This window comes from Microtus oregoni, unplaced genomic scaffold, assembly GCF_018167655.1.
Source record: "Microtus oregoni isolate MIOR12 unplaced genomic scaffold, Mior012 000046F_ref0000063, whole genome shotgun sequence".
Classification (NCBI taxonomy): Eukaryota; Metazoa; Chordata; class Mammalia; order Rodentia; family Cricetidae; genus Microtus; species Microtus oregoni.
The window spans coordinates 19,242,424-19,261,012 of NW_024543220.1; the positions used below are offsets into that span (position 1 = coordinate 19,242,424).

Here is an 18,589-nt window from a genome sequence, read left to right on the forward strand (position 1 = left end):
AACCCCAGGTCAAAGACACAGAAGAAAAACTTCCTAAATCTAAAGAAAGAGACACATATCAAGGTCCAAAATTTGTACAGAACGCCAAATAGATGGGAGGAGTAAAAGGAACCCCCGCCCATGTTATATAATTGTCAAAAGACTAAATACACAGAACAAAGGAAGGATACTGAGAGCAGCAAGATAGAAAGATGAAGTCAAGATGAAAGGGAAGGACACTCTGCACCAAACAGGACCATTAAAAAAATAACTGGAAAGCTGTTGTACCCTGCCTAGCTTCTCTGGCGACAGAGTTGGTCTCCAGGCTTATGAAAGATAGAAGATGTGTCCTCTATTGCTGAATAACTATTAAAGAGAAGTTTTGTGAGATATATATATATATCTCCAATGTCCATATCTTTAATGAGAGCAGATTTATATTCTGAGGGCTCATAGGATTTGATGGTCTACACCTCTGTGGATACATGGACACAGCATGTCTGAAACTCTCCTTTATCTCACTGATGCTTTGTAGAAAGACCTCAAGGAGGTTAAGTTAGCTTCAGGCTGTTGAGCAAGCACACACTCCGCTTGTGACCTTATCTCTCCAATCCTATCAAGCAGTGTCTGACAGCTAATATAACAGGGGGCGCTGAACTCACAGAGATTTGGATGGCCACCATGATGAAGAGGGAGAGGACCGAGATGCTGATCTGAAGTCTCTGCCCACCAAACCGCTTCCTGAGGTATTCTGGCATGGTCATCACCTGCAGAGAGAGACGTCAACAGGAAGTCACCTTGAACATATGTCTCCTAAGCACCTAAGGACGGTTAAGAGCTATGTATGGTGTCTTGGGAATAATCAAGTGGGAAAGGGTAGTAGAACCAAGAAGCAATCTGATGTAGCTATTTTAATTTTAGACAAAATAGCCTCAAACCGAGACTAACCAGAGGAGATAGGGAAGGACACTCTGCACCAAACATTTATGCACCAAGCACAAGGACACACAGTTTCATAAAAGAAACACTACTACATCAACAATCATACATTGACCCTAACACAGTGATAGTGGGTAACATCAATTCCCCACTTTTACAAAGAGGCAATTGTCCAGGTAAAAACTAAACAGATAGCTCAAGCACTAAGCTCAACAATTAGTAAATGTGACCGCATGAAACAGAAAAACTTCTGTATTGCAGAGGCCACTGTCATTCAGACAAAGCCACCACCTAGAGGATGGGAAAGACCTTTATCAACCCCGTATCTGAAAGAGAGTTAGTATCTAAAATAGTTAAGGAATTTTAAAAATGGAATATCGGGAAAACAAATAACCCAATTTAAAAATTGGGTACAGATATAAGCAGAACGTTCTCAAAAGATAAAAACACGAATGGCTAAGAAACACCTAAAGAAATGTTCATTGCCCAAAATCATCAAGAAAATGCAAATTAAAACTGTAGCTACTATGGAAATCATTGTGGTGGTTCCTCAGGAATCTGGGAAGAGATCTATCTCAAAATCCAGCTATTCCACTCTTAGGCAGGTACCCCAAGGATTCTCCAGCCTACCACAGAGATCCTTGCCCATGTCCATTGATTCTCTATACATAATAGCCAGAATTTGGAAATAGCCCATGTGTCCATCAGCTGTTGAGTGGATAATGAAAATTCATTGCATTTACACAATGGGATATCATTGAGCTGTTAAGAAAAAATAAATTTGCAACCTACTGATTGGGAGAAGATCTTCACCAACCCCGCAACAGACAAAGGTCTGATCTCCAAAATATATAAAGAACTCAAGAAACTAGGCTTTAAAATGCTAATTAACCCAATTAAAAAATGGGGTACTGAACTGAACAGAGAATTCTCAACAGAAGAAGTTCAAATGGCCAAAAGACACTTAAGGTCATGCTCAACCTCCTTAGGGATCAGGGAAATGCAAATCAAAACAACTTTGAGATACCATCTTACACCTGTCAAAATGATTAAAATCAAAAACACCAATGATAGCCTTTGCTGGAGAGGATATGGAGTAAGGGGAACACTCATCCATTGCTGGTGGGAATGCAAACTTGTGCAACCACTTTGGAAATCAGTGTGGCGGTTTCTCAGGAAATTTGGGATCAACCTACCCCAGGATCCAGCAATACCACTCCTGGGAATATATCCAAGAGATGCCCTATCATACTACAAAAGCATCTGTTCAACTATGTTCATAGCAGCATTATTTGTAATAGCCAGAACCTGGAAACAACCTAGATGCCCCTCAATGGAAGAATGTATAAAGAAAGTATGGAATATATACGCATTAGAGTACTGCTCAGCGGTAAAAAAACAAAGACATCTTGAATTTTGCATGCAAATGGATGGAAATAGAAAACACTATCCTGAGTGAGATAACCAGACCCAAAAAGATGAATATGGTATGTACTCACTCATTAGTGGATTCTAGCCATAAATAAAGGACTTTGAGCCTATAATTCATGATCCTAGAGAAGCTAAATAAGAAGGTGAACCCAAAGAAAAACATAGTTTTCCTCCTGGATATTGGAAGTAGACAAGATTGCCGGGCAAAAATTGAGAGCTTGGGGGTGGGGATGGGGTGGGGGTAAGGGGTAATGGGGAGAGAGAAGTGAGAAGAGGGGATGGGGAGAGCTTGGGAGAATGGGTCGGTTGGGATGGGGGAAGAGTGGATATGGGAGCAAGGAAGTATATATCTTAATTAAGGGAGCCATTTTAGGGTTGGCAAAAGACTGGACTCTAGAGGGGTTCCCAGGTGTCCAAGGAGATGTCCCCAGCTTGTTCCTTGAGCAGCTGAGGAGAGGGAGCCTGAACTGGTCCTATCCTATAGCCACACTTGATGAATATCTTGCATATCACCTTCATCTGGCGATGGATGGAGATAGAAACAGAGACCCACATTGGAGCACTGGACTAAACTCCCAAGGTCCAAATGAGGAGCAGAAGGAAAGAGAACATGAGCAAGGAAGTCAGGACCACAAGGGGTGCGCCCACCCACTGTGATGGTGGGGCTGATCTACTGGGAACTCACCAAAGCCAGTTGGACTGGGCCTGATGGAGCATGTGATCAAACCGGACTCTCTGAACGTGGCTGACAAGAAGGGCTGACTGAGAAGCCAAGGACAATGGCACTGGGTTTTGATCCTACTGCATGTACTGGCTTTGTGGGAACCTAGTCTTTTGGATGCTCACCTTCCTAGACCTGGATGGAGGGGGGAGGACCTTGGACTTCCCACAGGGCAGGGAACCCTGACTGCTCTTTGGACTGGAGAGGGAGGAGGAGGGGGAATAGGGGAAGGGGGAGGGAAATGAGAGGAGGGGAGGAGGTGAAAATTTGTAATAATAATATAAAAATAAAAAAAAAGAATTTGTATTTGGACTTTTGAGCTGCTTCTAAATTGACCTCAGGTTTTGGAACCACTGCCCTAGACTGAGTGTGTTTTTTACTGTGAGAAAGGCATGCTCTTTGAAAACCAGGGACAGAATTTTATGACTTGAATAATTTGTCTCTCTAAGGTTTCATGAGGTTCAGATTTGGTGCCCCATGTGATGGTGTTGGGCTTGGGCTGTCTGTACAAGGTAGGGCTCAGTGGGAAGATAGTAGGAGCAGGAGGTCCCCCAGCGGAGACGGATTCTGCTGTTCTCACAGGAGCGAGTTCTTTAGAGAATGGAGCTTATCAGGCACTTGCTTGACTCCTTCTCCAGCAACCATTTCCTTCCCATTTCTTCACCATATTTTGATGCGGCAGCAGCCAAGGTGTTTCAGGTACCATGTGGTTTGACTACCCTGGCTGTGAGCTAAATAAAGTTGTTTTCTATACAAAGTATTGGCTTCTGCCCTTTTGATAGATACATGGAATTAACTAAAACATAGATACATGGAATTAACTAAAACATAGCTGCATGGAATTAACTAAAACATAGATACATGGAATTAACTAAAACATAGGTGCATGGAATTAACTAAAACATAGATACATGGAATTAACTGAAACATAGGTGCATGGAATTAACTAAAACATAGGTGCATGGAATTAACTAAAACACAGCTTCACAGAATTAATTAAAACATAGATACAGGGAATTAATTAACTAAAACATACTTCAAAGACACCTATTCCCGTTCCCAAGAGGAATCATTGCTTTCCCCGTTAACACATTAACATCCCGTGGAAATCTCAGCTCCCCTAATGGAGGTTTCACACTTCACACCACCTCAGTTCTCATTTGCCATTAAGCCAATTGTCTCTGTCCCAGGAAGATCTCCCCTTCCAACAAAACTGTGATTTATTTTGCAGTGTCCTTGTTAAATTGCCACCCAGAGGTCACCTAATCAAGTTCATTCTCCTCTCAGATGACTGAATAGAACATAAATCTAATCATGAACTCTGAGGATCTAAAAGCCCATGCTGCTCACTTCCCAGAGGGTGAGAGGATGCCTGTCTTTCACAATTTAACCCCCCCCACAAACACATGCAACCCCAACTCTGAAGTAATAAGGGCGGCGGGGCTGCGTTCTCAGCACCCCCAGCTGCCTGCCCGGCTAGCTTATGCCCCGAAATAACAACACACAAACTGTATTCTTTTAATCACTGCTTGGCCCATTCTCTTCTAGGCTAATTCTCACATATTAATTTAGCCCATTCCTAATCATCTGTGTGTAGCACCCCAAGGTGCGCTTACCGGGGAGATTCTAGCCTATGTCCATCCTGGGTCGGAGCTTCATCCCGGGAGCAGGGCATGGCGTCTCTCTCTCAGGCATCTGCCCCCGAGAGAGCTGTGGAGTCTCTGACCTCACTTCCTCTTCCTCCCAGTGTTCTGTCCTGTTTTCTCCTCCCACCTATCCTCTAACCAATAAAATGGGCCAGGGCAGTGCCTTTATTAGCCAATGACCTTCCTCCATCATTTCCCCTTTTTCGGTTTAAACAAAAAAAAAAGGCTTTAACATAGCAAAATTACATATAACAAAACAGTTATCAAGTAAAAGTTACAATAATCTTTATCATAACTAAGGAAAACTATAACTATAACTAACTATTCTTAACTCCATCAAAGACTCCAGAGAGATATATTACCTAAGTAAACAAGAACTAAGAAACTTCAAACTCTAGAAATGACAAAGACATCTCGCTGCCTGGACAGTCACCCAAAGTTCCTCTGTACCATTGGGGTATCCATCTTCAGCCTTCAGGCCCATGCTATCCAGCAGACATTTCCATAAAGCAGGAAAATTCAAAGTCAGTTCAGTCACTATCTGTTGTGTCCTGCAGAATGTCTCGCAGACTCTTTCATGAATCAGGAACCCCGAAAGATCATCTCACCTTAGGCAAGTTCAGTAGTCCTCTCTCTGCGGGTTCTCTGTGTCCAGTTTATGCAATGGTCCAGGCAAGAGCAGTTTCTTGCCCAAATGGCTATCAAACTCCATAAGGTGCCTCTTTGAAGCCCATCTTCCTCTTGAAGTAGATTGGTGCTGCCAGGAGCAGAGTGTCTCATTGTCATGAAAAGTCCTAAATTATTGAAACATTTAAAATGCCATATTCTATAATCTTTGTAAAATATGAAGAATGCCTATCTAAAATATATCTGTGTACATCTAGAAAATCTTAACTAACATGACTACAAACTTGACTATTATGATTATCTATTAACAATCTATATTTCTAATTATACATTACATTTTTAAATGAACTACACAATCACAGTTCCTTAATCAAGATCAGAAACACATATACATATAACAAAATTGACCTTAAATCACTAAAACAAAATTCATATCAATGTAAATTATTCATATCTCTATCATATCCCCCTTTAAATGTAAAAGAACATTTATAAACAATATTTGGGAATATGGGCGTAGTTATTTCTCTCCAAACTGCTTCCTGCTGAATGGGGGCGTCGTTAATTAGGTCTTTCATGGTATAACCTGTGAGCTAGCTTCATCTCAGTTGGCAGTTGAGCGAAGCAATTTTTTGAAGGCGTTCACACCAACCCTTCAGGAGGGCGTGGTCCATCATACCAAATTGGAATAGAAGAAATGAACAGCGTCTCATCCTCTGTGAAAACAAAATAAGAAACTCCTTTCCAAAGCATCATATCCTTAGATCCAAATTTATAATATCTATGTTGGATTAGTTTAGCAGCATTTATAAATAAATATCTTTTAGCATCTGTTGCTCCTTCCTCAGCATTTAAATAATTTAAAGAGAGCGTAATAGCATACAGTATCAAAATTCTCTGTGTATTTTCCATCTTTGTGCAGCTTTGTTTTAACCTCTATTTTGTTTATTTTTACTTTTAACTCTTTGCTTTTTGAGACAGGCTCTCAAAAAGCTCTCTGTATCTTTGACCTGAAGTAACTCTGTAGACCAGGCTGTCTTTGAACTCTCAGAGATCCGCCTGTCTCTGCCTCCCAGGCATTTGGGATTAAAGGTGTTTGCTACTACACCTTGAACTCACAGAGATCTGTTAGTCTCTGCCTTCTAGGCACTGGGATTAAAGGCGTGTGCTACCACACACAACAACTCTCTTTCTTTTTTTGTTTTTTACTTTAAGAACTTCAACTTTTAGTCTGCATATATTTTTAACACACTTTAAACCATTCAGAAATTTTCTCTGTCTTTGAATCTCTCTTTACTGTATATCTCTCTTTTTCCGACCACACGAGTCTTTAATTTACCAAGCAATATCAGTAGGATTAAAGGCGTGGCTTTGCCGGCTAGATCCAGCCCATTCCTTAGTTTTCCAGCCTCATGGCTGAGGTACTGGCTGTAGCCAGCAAGCGAGCTTCAGCAGCCTGTGCTAACAAACCGCACAAACCGCCTGCATAAAAGAGTCAGAGTTTGTCCTGGCAGGACAGCCCAGAAAGCCGGCATTTTTAAATGGCGCAGCTTTTTTCCTGCTACGGCTGAAAACCGAAAAGCATGCGTTCAGCTTTTTGTCAACACCGTTTAAGTGTTTCGTGGCAGGACCTCTTAATGAGCTGCAGGCTTTTGCAGATAAAGCTGAGTCAGGAAGCCTCTCTTAGATGAGGCGCCCACTTGCCTCTAGCAAGCAGAGCAGACCCGAGAACACTGAGAGTCTAGTTGCCATCAAACAAATCGTAGCACTTTACTCCAAATACTCTATTCAAAAGCTCTGTCTCCGCAGGAGCCAGACAGAGATCGCAATGGCGGCACAGCCCCAGGAAGTCGCACTTTAAAATGACACAGCCTTTTTTCTGCTACTGTTGCTGAATCAGGAAATCTCTCTACAGCACGCCACCAACAAACAGCAAAAATCTCTCTTTCCCTTATTTTTAAGCCTTCTCAGGTTTTTTAAGTGGGTTTAGTTGTTCACACGTCTGGGCGCCAAATGTAGTAATAAGGGCGGCGGGGCTGCGTTCTCAGCACCCCCAGCTGCCTGCCCGGCTAGCTTATGCCCCGAAATAACAACACACAAACTGTATTCTTTTAATCACTGCTTGGCCCATTCTCTTCTAGGCTAATTCTCACATATTAATTTAGCCCATTCCTAATCATCTGTGTGTAGCACCCCAAGGTGCGCTTACCGGGGAGATTCTAGCCTATGTCCATCCTGGGTCGGAGCTTCATCCCGGGAGCAGGGCATGGCGTCTCTCTCTCAGGCATCTGCCCCCGAGAGAGCTGTGGAGTCTCTGACCTCACTTCCTCTTCCTCCCAGTGTTCTGTCCTGTTTTCTCCTCCCACCTATCCTCTAACCAATAAAATGGGCCAGGGCAGTGCCTTTATTAGCCAATGACCTTCCTCCATCACAACTCTGTTTCCTACCATACTTCCTGAACATGGGTGAGAGGATGCCTGTCTTTCACAATTGAACACACACAGACACCTCTGTCCCCTACCACATTTCCTGCATATACTCTCTATTTTTTAACTGACTTTCAAATAATGCAAGATCTTTCATGATGTTTAGTGTTTGTATAGTTTTCCCTAGCACTCTGGGGTCTGACTTTTCCTGCCTATAAAGGTGATGCCCCTCAGGATAATGCCAGGTCATTTCTGATTCCTTCTGATGAGCCTCCCTCCGTTCCTGACTCAAGTTCCTGCACCAGGGAAAGATGGCCACAGTGGTCACTACGCAGGGCCGTACAGATTCCTCACCAGTCTGAGCCACATCCTACACTGAGCCCTTCCAGGAAGGGGATAGGATTTGTGTCACTTGTTTACTTTTAGCAGCAGACCAGGAGAAGGCTGGGTATTAAGTTTCACTCCTGAGATGTCAGTGAAGCAAAGCATACTGGACATAACTTCTGGCAGGCTCGTTTGAGGATGTGTGATACTCACCCCAGCCTTGATGTAGATGGGGACAAACACCCACCCGAGAACTAGCACCATAAGCAGGGCCTGTAAGAAAGCGAGGAGAGAGTGTCAAGTTAAAGAGGCATTGCTTGTGAGACCTAGACCATTGGGTAGAAAACCAGAAAAGGACGTTTTTTATATCTTGTTCCACTGAAACCATTAAGATCCTTGGACAGCTATCTCTTCCTTCCTTACTCTGTGTTCATGACTCAGAGGCCAACACCTTTTGAGACATAGGCCTTGACCCAAGACATGAGGTAAGAGATGACCAGATGACATGGCAGAGTGGGGGATAGTTGGGCCACTAGAAAAGCATAAAATCTTTATCACAAAGTATTGTCCTTGAATGGCAGGCAGTGAGCATGATATTCTTGAATGGTTAAAGCAATCAAAAGGATAAAGGAAATCTGGAACTATCTGAAGCTTCTTGGTTCCAATCATACTTTCCAAGACAAAACAGTAGCAGAGACACAGTGATTAATACATGGTGTTGTAATTAATATAGTTTTGTGTGATTATTCGGGTCTGGGCAGCAGGGAAACTAAAGCACAATCTCCATCTACATACAGTGTCACAGGTTAACTGAGACCAGCTGAGTTATCTGCAGTCCATGAGCCACACCGAAGAGGCCATCTGAACGTGACTACGGAGACAAAGTCCACAGCACTATCAGAATCACACTCTGGCCAAAGGGCGTATCTGGAAGATGGGTGTAGACTAGAGGCCCTCATGCTACTCATGTAAAATTAGAACACATATATAACAAGGGAAGAACAAAGGTATTTATGATGATTCTCAGATACTCCTAAGTCCGTTCAGGGATGAGCTGTCTAAACTTTGTCCATAATCGGATTTTCTTCTATACTGGTGTCATCCCCTCACCAGTATGCACACACTACACAACTTTGGGGGGGGGAGATAAGCTCAAGCTCCTGCAGCACGTGCCCTGAGGGACAGCCCTCATCTATGTGGCACGTCCTCCCAAAGCCACCCCTCAGTATGCTGTGCAGATTCTCTCCCAGTGTTTTCTACACTCCCGAGTTCATCTGGAAGTTCCTCATGAGGCAGAAACCATTGCTTTTGTATTTTATATAATAGGTTCCTAGAAATACAGGGTCCAGGAAGGGGAAAGAAAATGAGGAGTGCATTTGATCGATGGGGAAGTGAAAGTGGGTGCTAGGTCATAGAAGAGCCTTGGATGCTCCTTACGTTCCACTCCACTGCTGCAGTAGCGATCCCTGAAGCTGCTCCCGTTCCAGCCAGGCCCACAAAATGGTTGCTGCCGATGTTGCTGGCAAAGAGAGAGGCGCCCATCTGCAATGCAAGAGAACAGAGTGTGGCTGAAGCTAAAAGAGCCAAAGTAGAGCTATTGACCACAGACAGAGGATGTTGTGTTTCAATCACTTCTTAGAACAGGATTCCCAAACCAACTGCAGTTCATGATCTAAAAGTGTGTGTGTGTGTGTGTGTGTGTGTGTGTGTGTGTGTGTGTACACATGGGTGATTTGTGGGGAGTCTTTCTGTTCTACTGAACAGAAGACACATATATGAGGCAGAAGAAAACCAGATGTTTACATAGGATACATCATTGAATTTCAATGGAAAATACCCTCCAATTATTTCCTGTAAACGTTGCCTTGCAGGGACGGGAGAGATGACTCCACGGATAAAGCACATTTGGTGAAAGGTTAAGGACCCTACTTAAGATCCCAGAACCCAGCAAATCCAGGAAGTTGTGTCTGCCACCTTAGTCTCAGAACTCAGGGGTAGAAACTGAGACTTTCTGGGTCAAACTGGGTTTAGTTAGAACAGGTTCGGGGAGAGATCTTGTCTAAACCAACAAAGTAGAGAGTGGTCCAGAAAGAAACCCAATGTCAACTGTAGGCCCCTACATGAGGATATACCCGTACAAATGCAGAACTTCATACACACATACACCCACACACATGCCGAACACCACACACATACACGGGGTAAAACTATCACCTTGCGTGTTGGGTCTGGTGGTATATGCATGAAAACTAAGTAGGTGGGAGGCTGAAGTAAGAGGATCGCAAGTTCAAAGCTAGCCTCCACTGTACAGAAGACCCTACTTCACAAAAAAAAATAAAATAAAATAAAAATAAAACAAAGAGCAGGTGACTCTGCCAGGTACAGCAGTGCATGCCTCTGGGTCAGTACTTGACGGGGGGGGGGGGGGGGGGGGCAGGGCAGGAGCACTGAATCTGAGATCAGCTTAGAAATTAGTTTCAGAGACCCTATCTCAAATTAAGAAAAGCATGAAGCAAAATACCTCTTTTAAAAAAGAAGAGCCAGGCAGTGGTGGTGCACGCCTTTAATCCCAACATTCAGAAGGCAGAGACAGGTGGATCTCTGAGCTCAAGGCCAGCTTGGTCTACAGAGTGAGTTCCAGGACAGCCAGGGTTTTACTAGAGAGACACTGTCTCAAAAAAAGAAAAAAGAAAAAGAAGAGGATGAGAAAGAAGAAATTCTACCACCCAATCTCTAAGGCACTTTTTCTCCTTGACCAGTCCTAAAGACTTCATTGGTCCATTGATTGTTAATTCTCATAGGATCTGAATTTCTTTTCACACCAGTTTAAATAATTTACTTCATCTTGTTTTAGCTTTGGTAGGTTGTGTCTATCTAGAATTCATCTTTTCTTCTAGATTTCCCTGACGTGGGATTTCCCTCTGTATGCTGTGATTACCATTAATGAATAAAGAACCTGCTTTGGACCTATAGCAGGGCAGAACTTACTTAGGTGGGGAAAACTAAACTGAATGCTGGGAGAAAGGAGGGCAGAGTCAGAGAGAAGCCATGGAGCTGCTGGAGACAGACACTGGGAACTTAACTGGTAAGCCACAGTCATGTGGCAATATACAGATTAATAGAAATGGGTTAAATTAATATGTAAGAGTTAGCTAATAAGAAGCTAGAGCTAATGGGCCAATCAGTGATTTAATTAATACAGTTTCCATGTGATTATTTAGGGGCTAAGCAGCCAGGACTAACTAGCAGTCTCCTTCTACATTTCCCAGTATATGGGATTCTTACAAATCTCTTGAATTGCCTAAGTGTTTGTGATAAGACTGGCTTTGGCTCCTTATTTGTGATCAGTTTTGGTGAAAGCCAAAACTGCTGTTTGGGTGGAATGTTCTGTAGACAGCTGTTAGGTTCACTGAATTATGGTATTGTTTGACTGTAGAGCTTCCAAGTTTTCCCCTGTCGCCTGCCTCTTGGGGAGGAGGCATTCTTGCACGGCACAGAACAAGCGTAAGCCCTCATCAACACAACAGATTGAGGAATGTGATTTAAGGATTTTGAGCGGCTAAATTGTTTTAAACCCTCAAGAGTGATAGTATTGGGTGGGGGGAGGGAAAGTAAAGGTTTCTTTGCCATAAACGGATCTGTTGGAAGACAACCAAGCTCACTGGCTTATCACATTGACTATGGCACCTTCTGTGCTGTGGTGGCAGGATTGGGTTATTGGAGATTACACAGCCCGTGAACCCTGACATGATCACAGTTTATTGGGCGCTGCCTCAGAGGTGCTTTGATGTTTCTGCCAATATACTTTTAAATAAGCCTCTTTGGCCCACTGCCAGGCCCTCATAAGAGTTTTATGACTTAAACCAGTCTTAAGGACCTCATACTCCAGAATGAGGGAACCCCTCCCCCAGCCTCCTAGCCTGGGACGCTCTTGTCAGTTGCCTTCCTTTCTGTGGTGTTGTCCTACAGGTCGTAAGCTGCAAATGCTAAGAGCGGTCTTGTGAGAGGCCATGGATGAATACCAAACTTTAGTCTGCAAAATTGGTGTTTGAGACCTCAAAGTGCTGTGCCTATTCCCACCCTTTCAGCCGTCTCCACATTCCTCTTTCTATTCAGCTGCCTGGATGAAATGGAGATACGCTGCTAATGCTGACACGTTTGGGGAAGGCAGTGTCTAACAGCCTGTCAAAAATGAAAGTCTGTTTTATACTTGCAGCAAGCCAGGTCATTTCTCAATCCCCGTCTCCTCTCATCCTATGGAAACAAGTAAACAGATTTTGATAGAGTCCCAATCCTGGGGACCTGCTACATACAGAATCCAGCTCTAACACTTTCTAGGGTCAGAGAGGAAGATGCAGCCTCTTGCGATGGAAATCTAGCCAAAATAGTTACACATTAAAAAGCAGGAAGGAAAATGTCCAAAAGGCAAGAGTCAAAAGGGATGGCCATAAACACCATCATAGGGGCACAGCATACTATCAGAGACGGCATACAACATAGGGCTCACCAGAAAAATGTGGCAGGTCAGGAATGATCAGGGACTTATCTGGACATTGAAAGAGAAGCAGAGTGGACGAATCCAGACACAGGACAGAATTAGCACAGGACTGGGAACAAAAGAAGAGGGTGTGGAGCTAGTAAGAAGCCAAGGCAGAAGGTTCTTGGTAATACTCCTGAGGAAAGAACACGAGAAGAGCTCAACGGGGCCTCCTAGAGGCAAGGCTGAGCCTCTCAGGTGATGGCACTCCAGTTTCTCTATTATAGGCCACAACTATGATGTCAAGGATTTCAGAAAGGTGCCACAGCACATCTTTAACTATTAATATTCCCAATGGAAACACAGAGAGTGAATGAATGAATTTATCTCCAGAAACCTCCGGCCCACTTACCGGCCACCAAGCCACATCTCGGCCAGCCAGGAAGAAGCCTCCAACAGTGCCTCTGTTGCTTTTCATCATGGCCTGAGTAGGAGGGAAGAAAAGAGAGGATAAACCGCAGCAGGCACAGCGCTGAGCTCCATTTACACTGGACAGGGTGCTAGCAGGGGTGAATTGTCAGCTTTGTTGCACGGACCAAGTCTCAATGGAATTCACGGGCCAGGAGGATTTTAAGAAAGCATCCTCCCGGCAGAGCAGCCACTGACTGTCAGCTGTGAACACAGGCTGAGGGGCTGTGCTGTGTTGGGTGAATATCTGCACCATAGACTTCAGTACTGAAAATGAATGAAGAGAACACAGTGGTTCCAGCGGCCTCCTCACCAAGTCAGAAATTCAGACAATACAGGGAAATAAAGAAGGTGAGACAGTATGTTTTCCCCCTTTCTTCGGGTGCTGGAGATACAATCAGAGTAAATCTGTTGTTCTCAGTCCTCCCTCTATTCAAATAATTGGGTTGCCTTAAAAATGAGCCCACCCGGCACTACCACATGCCAGAAAATGATTCAGATCCAACAACGACATCCGTAACAATCTATTGTCGCCTCCGTTTATCACGACACACGTCTTCCATTTCCAGGACACTGTGCCCACCCAGAAGCCAGGTGCCCACCCAGAAGCCTGCATGGTTCCCACATACCCACAGCCCCACAGCTAGCACGACTATGAAGTAGATGACAATGACGGAGATGTCAGCTGCATTCTGAATGCGCTGTGACATCGCAGGAGGCTCCTCAGTCTGAGTCGCAGGACTTAATGTACTCTCCATGGCTTCAGGTGCTTCTGTTCCCTTCCCAGGGAAGACTTCTATGTTTATGTAGGCGCTGGATTAATGATCAATCCTCAGACAAATGGAGCAAGCTATCAGAGCTGATCTTGAACTCATGGACCTTAAACCTCTCCTGTGTGCCCCTGTTTGGGGACCTTGGCCCTTCCGCAGTCAATGTCTTTGGCAGTGTGTAAGAGTAAGTGATAAAAGGGAGAAATGGGTTACATATCCGAAGCGATGAGCAGAGTGCTCACTGATGAAAAAGACAACACCTTCAAGACTGGACAGGTTCAGCTGCAGACCCGGGAAAGAGCAAGGCAGGGAGCCAAAGAGGGAAGATGTAAAGAAAGACAGAGCAGAACAGGACTGAGAATAGTTTCTTTTTAAAACACAAATATTCTCTATGGTGAAAAACATCATCTCTTGAAAATAAGGTTAATTTCCCTGGCGGTGGTGGTGCACACCTTTAATCCCAGCACTCGGAGGCAGAGGCAGGCAGATCTCTGTGAGTTCGAGGCCAGCCTGGTCTACAAGAGCTAGTTCCAGGACAGGCACCAAAGCTACAGCGAAACCTTGTCTCAAACAAAACAAAACAAAATAAATAAGGTTAATTCTTTATTTATTTAAAGGTTTCCAAAGCCTTGTATTTCTCTGGGGCTTATAATTTGAATGAAGTTGATGTCACAGTTCAAGACTATGGTGTTGTGGGATTCTGGTCAAAGGGATGGGACTCCAGGGCTTCTTTAGGAAAGAGCTTTTATTTATGCTACCACACTGAGCAGAGTCCCGGATCAAAAGAACCAAATGACAAGTACAGTATAATAAGGCTTTTAAAATGTGATTTCTGCTACTTCATCTCCCACACCTGATAACTTATAATTTTATTGGCTATTTTAAAATTTCAAGGTATGATTCTGTAGATGGCCTGGATGTGGAGGAAGAGGGGGCTACTTGAGCCATGTAGCAAGGTCTCACATATGCATTTTGGCAGATACTAGGCCACACGGTAGCTGTGTTTTTCTTCTTTCAAGGTTTCTGGAAAGGCTTACTGTGGTAGTTTGAATAAAAAATGACCCTCATAGGCTCATAGGGAGCAGCAACATTAGGAGGTGTGGCCTTGTTGGAGTAGGTATGTTAGAGAAAGTGTGTCACTAGGAGGTGGGTTTTGAGGTCTCAGAGCTCAAGCCCAGGCTCAGTGTTCACAATCACAGGAAGACCTGTTGCCTGCAGATCAAGATCCAGAACTCTCAGCTCCTTCTTCAGCACCATGTCTGCCTCCATGCCACCATGCTTCCCATCATATGATAATGGACTGAACTTCTGAAGCTGCAAGCCTGCACCCAATTAAATGTTTTCCTGTGTAAGAGTTGCTGTGGTCATAATGTCTCCTCATAGCAATAAAACTAAAGCTAAGACAGAAGCTGGCACCAGAGGCCGGGGTTTTGTTGTGATAGGTCTGATCATGCTTCTCTTTGGAGGAATGTGGGGGATTAAAAAAAACAGTTGAATACTTTAAGTAGGGCTAAATGGAGCATACTAGTAGGAACATGGAAGACAGATGTACTGTGGATGACTTGAACTGTGGGGACCTATCTCAAATGATTTCAGAGGAGAGTTGTTGAGAGCTGTGAACCCCCCAGATCCTGAATTTCTTGTAAACAACTTGTAATGCTTGCAGCTGCTCTGAGCACGAGACCCTCAGGAGTTCCTGATGGCAGAGGAGTGGTTTCTGGTGCATTTGGCTCAGGCGTGGCTATCAGTTAAGGATCCCTGTGTAAGCTGCCCCTGAACACAATAAAGGGGGGCATTCTGGTTTCAAGGATGACCCGTCTCTCTGTCTGAGTGTCTTTGTGTGTTTCAGTCTCCAGCCCCTTGCCCGGTTCACGATTGTATGGCAGAACATAGAGCGCAGACGGGCACGGTGCGCTACAAAGAATGATAGCGTGTGGCCTAGAGACATTTCTTGTGATATTTTGGCCAAGAATGTGACTGTTTTCTGCCCTTTTCAGAAAAGTTTGCCTTAGGCTAAACTGAAGAGTGTTAGATTAGCTGTGTTGGCAGAGGAAATCTCAAAGCAGCCTAGTATAGACTCTGCCGTGTGGTTTTTAGAGTTCACTCTTGTGCAGATCTATAAAGAAATGGAGCAAGCTGAGCAAGAAAAAAGAGAAAATGTACCATTGAGGTGAAAAGAGGAACCAGGCAGTAGACTAGAATGAAATCCTGTGCTCATGGGGGATAAACAGATTAAAGAAAAGCCTGGTGTTAGATGGAGTGGAAGGAATAGTGTCCTCAGGACAATACTCCACCCAGCTAAGTTTCCAACTTGCGAAAAGAAATTAAAGAACACTTTAGGTACAGAAGTGGTGGTATGGGTCTTTAATTCCAGCACTCAGTAGACAGAGGCAAACTGATCTCCGAGTTCCAAGCCAGACTGAACTACAGAGCAAGTTCCAGGACAGCCAAGTTTAGGCAGTAAAAGGAACCATCAGAATGAGAAAGTTGGTAAAGATACAATTGAGGAAGGAGGCCATGTTCCAGCCCCAGCAAGCAGCAGAACTTGGCAGCTTCGGTCACATGGTTCTGGCTTTAGAGTCAGGATAGAAGAAAGGGGTTATGGAGTCTCCCTCCTCAACTAAGTAGGAAAGCTGCTGAGGCCAGGTTTGTGTCAGGGGTGTCCCTGCACGGAGGCCTAGAGAGGCCATTGTGTGAAACTGTGAAGATGAAGCCCGGATTGGCTTGGAAACCCTAAGATGTTGGAAAATTACATGAAGACACATTCCAGGTCCCAAACTGGTAGGGGGTGGGGGTGGGGGTGGGGAGTGAGGGTATGGGGTGAGGGTGGGGGGTTGGCGGTGGGAGTGGGGGGTGGGGGAGTACTCTACAGTAAAGGTCTTCTTTATGAGTGAGAAATGCTTTCCAAATAAACAAAAACTGAAGAACTTAACCACTGACAGCCTAGACTTAAGAGAAATGCTTAAAAAGACAAAGAAACGTGGCATTTAGAAGTAAAAGGATAATAAATACCATCATAAAAACACAAAAGTATAAAACATGCCTGAATTTTTATTTTGAGAGAGATGGGAGGAAGAACATGAAGTTTGTGGGAAGGATCAGGGAGGAGTTGGGAGAGGTGGAAGACATGATCAAAATATATTGTATTTTAGAAAGGTAAAATGGCATAAATCTTTAAAGACCCAATAGTTGAGCAGGTTCACCAAACAGAGAGAGAAAAGGAACCAACTGAGAAGTTACCAACCCAGAGTCAACAAACCGTGAGAAGGCGCAATAGAGGGAAGAGGAATGAAACGACACTGGAAACAGACAGAAAATAAAGAACACTGGGACTGGAATATGCCCTTACCTATCAGTAAAGATCCTGAAAGATTTCCGAAGCCAGTTGATTGACGGGACACTGTCTCCATGTGATAGCATGTGTGAGAAGCGGCCGGTTACTAAAGTGTAGGCTCTATTCTGAACAGGCAAAGAGAGGGGATCTTCAGAAATCACGAGAAAGATGAAAAGGCGGCTGAAAAACAGAGAAAATGGTAAGAGCAAGCAGGCAATAAAAAAAATGAAGAAGCAGTTTGTGGCTTCAGTCCTTGCCCTGCTTAAATCCTCAGAGTAAGCTCCCCAGAAACCCTGGTGAAGAAAGAGTGACCGTCCCAGCGTCAGTAAAAGTTCACGGTCCCTGCCAAGTCTTTCGGTTACACATTTGGTGTAACAGGGCAGCACTGGAGATGAAATCAACTTCTTTACTCTCCTTATTCCAAAAAGGCTGGTTTGCCATAGCTACTCTGGAATCGTCACAAATTCAGGGAGCGTAGGGGCACAGTCTTTATAGGTGACCACACACAGTAACTGTGGAGGTGGAGACGAGCAGAGACTTAGAAGCACGGGTGGCGGGAGGTTCATGCTGCAGAGAGCTTGGCTAACGCTTGTCCTGACGTCTGAAATGAGCGATCAGCTGTAATCCCCTGGAGCCTGGTAGCCTTTGCTCGACCACTGTTAGACTGCTCAGGCTGAGGGGCTTCAATGACCCAGGGTCTGCCACCGGTGTAACTGAGAACTCTGACACAGCCCTTACCTCCTTGGCCTCTTTCCGTCCGCAGGGTTTCTGCTAGGTGGGATCTGAAAACCTCAGGCTGATTCTTCATAGAGATCTCGATCGTCTCTTTTCCTCACTCCTCGGCACCCTCAGAGCACACACCCTGTGGCTTAGACGTAAGTCACCCCTTGGTACACAAAGTGATGGAAGAGCATCAGGGCTCACGGGCTGCAATGCCAGAAGCAGCCAGCAGAGGTTGCTGCTACATAAACAATAAGTTGGTGGGTGGGGGAGGGGCTGAACCTTGACCCATCTGGTAGAAAAGGCAAGAAACTTTTACCACAATCAACTGTTCTCTTCATGTCTGTTTCGTGACACTGAGTTTAACCAGGGTTGTCTGATTTGATCATGGATTTGGAGCTATCCCCTGGGGCACAGTGGGCTCAGAATACATACCCAACAGGGCACCCAGACCTATCAATGGCCAACAGTTCCGCAGTCATGGATAAGGCTCTACAAGCTCCTCTACTTCCGCGAATGTTGACAAGGCCTGTCATGTTGTAAGCCTAGTACAGAAAACTTTGTTTGTTATAGTTCATGACTGTGGCAATTCTAAGAATCTAGAGAGAGCAACATCTTTTTAAACTTATCTGAGAATTTTGTATATGAGACCTATTTTCGTCTAACCCTCCTTTCCTCCATCCCAACTCACCCAGCATCTGCCCCCCCCCATCCTCCTGGATTCATT

General features: G+C 44.4%; 1 protein-coding gene across 2 annotated transcripts in view; it reads right to left on the minus strand.

Annotated features, from left to right (window-relative positions):
* Nucleotides 1–17,266, minus strand: part of LOC121435451 (solute carrier family 5 member 4-like) — a 39,469-nt gene extending 22,203 nt beyond the window's left edge. The window contains exons 1-5 of one of the 2 annotated variants that reach the window (XM_041634782.1): nucleotides 17,158–17,266; nucleotides 12,983–13,054; nucleotides 9,531–9,635; nucleotides 8,307–8,366; nucleotides 642–746 (exon numbers count right to left, since the gene is read on the minus strand). In XM_041634782.1, coding sequence (XP_041490716.1) covers nucleotides 642–746; nucleotides 8,307–8,366; nucleotides 9,531–9,635; nucleotides 12,983–13,051 — 339 coding nt within the window. In that variant the 5' untranslated portion in view covers nucleotides 13,052–13,054; nucleotides 17,158–17,266. Of the gene's footprint in view, nucleotides 1–641; nucleotides 747–8,306; nucleotides 8,367–9,530; nucleotides 9,636–12,982; nucleotides 13,055–13,166; nucleotides 13,259–17,157 lie in introns of those variants that run through there. The other variant, XM_041634783.1, reaches the window with a different exon arrangement.
* Nucleotides 17,267–18,589: the final 1,323 nt, after the last annotated feature.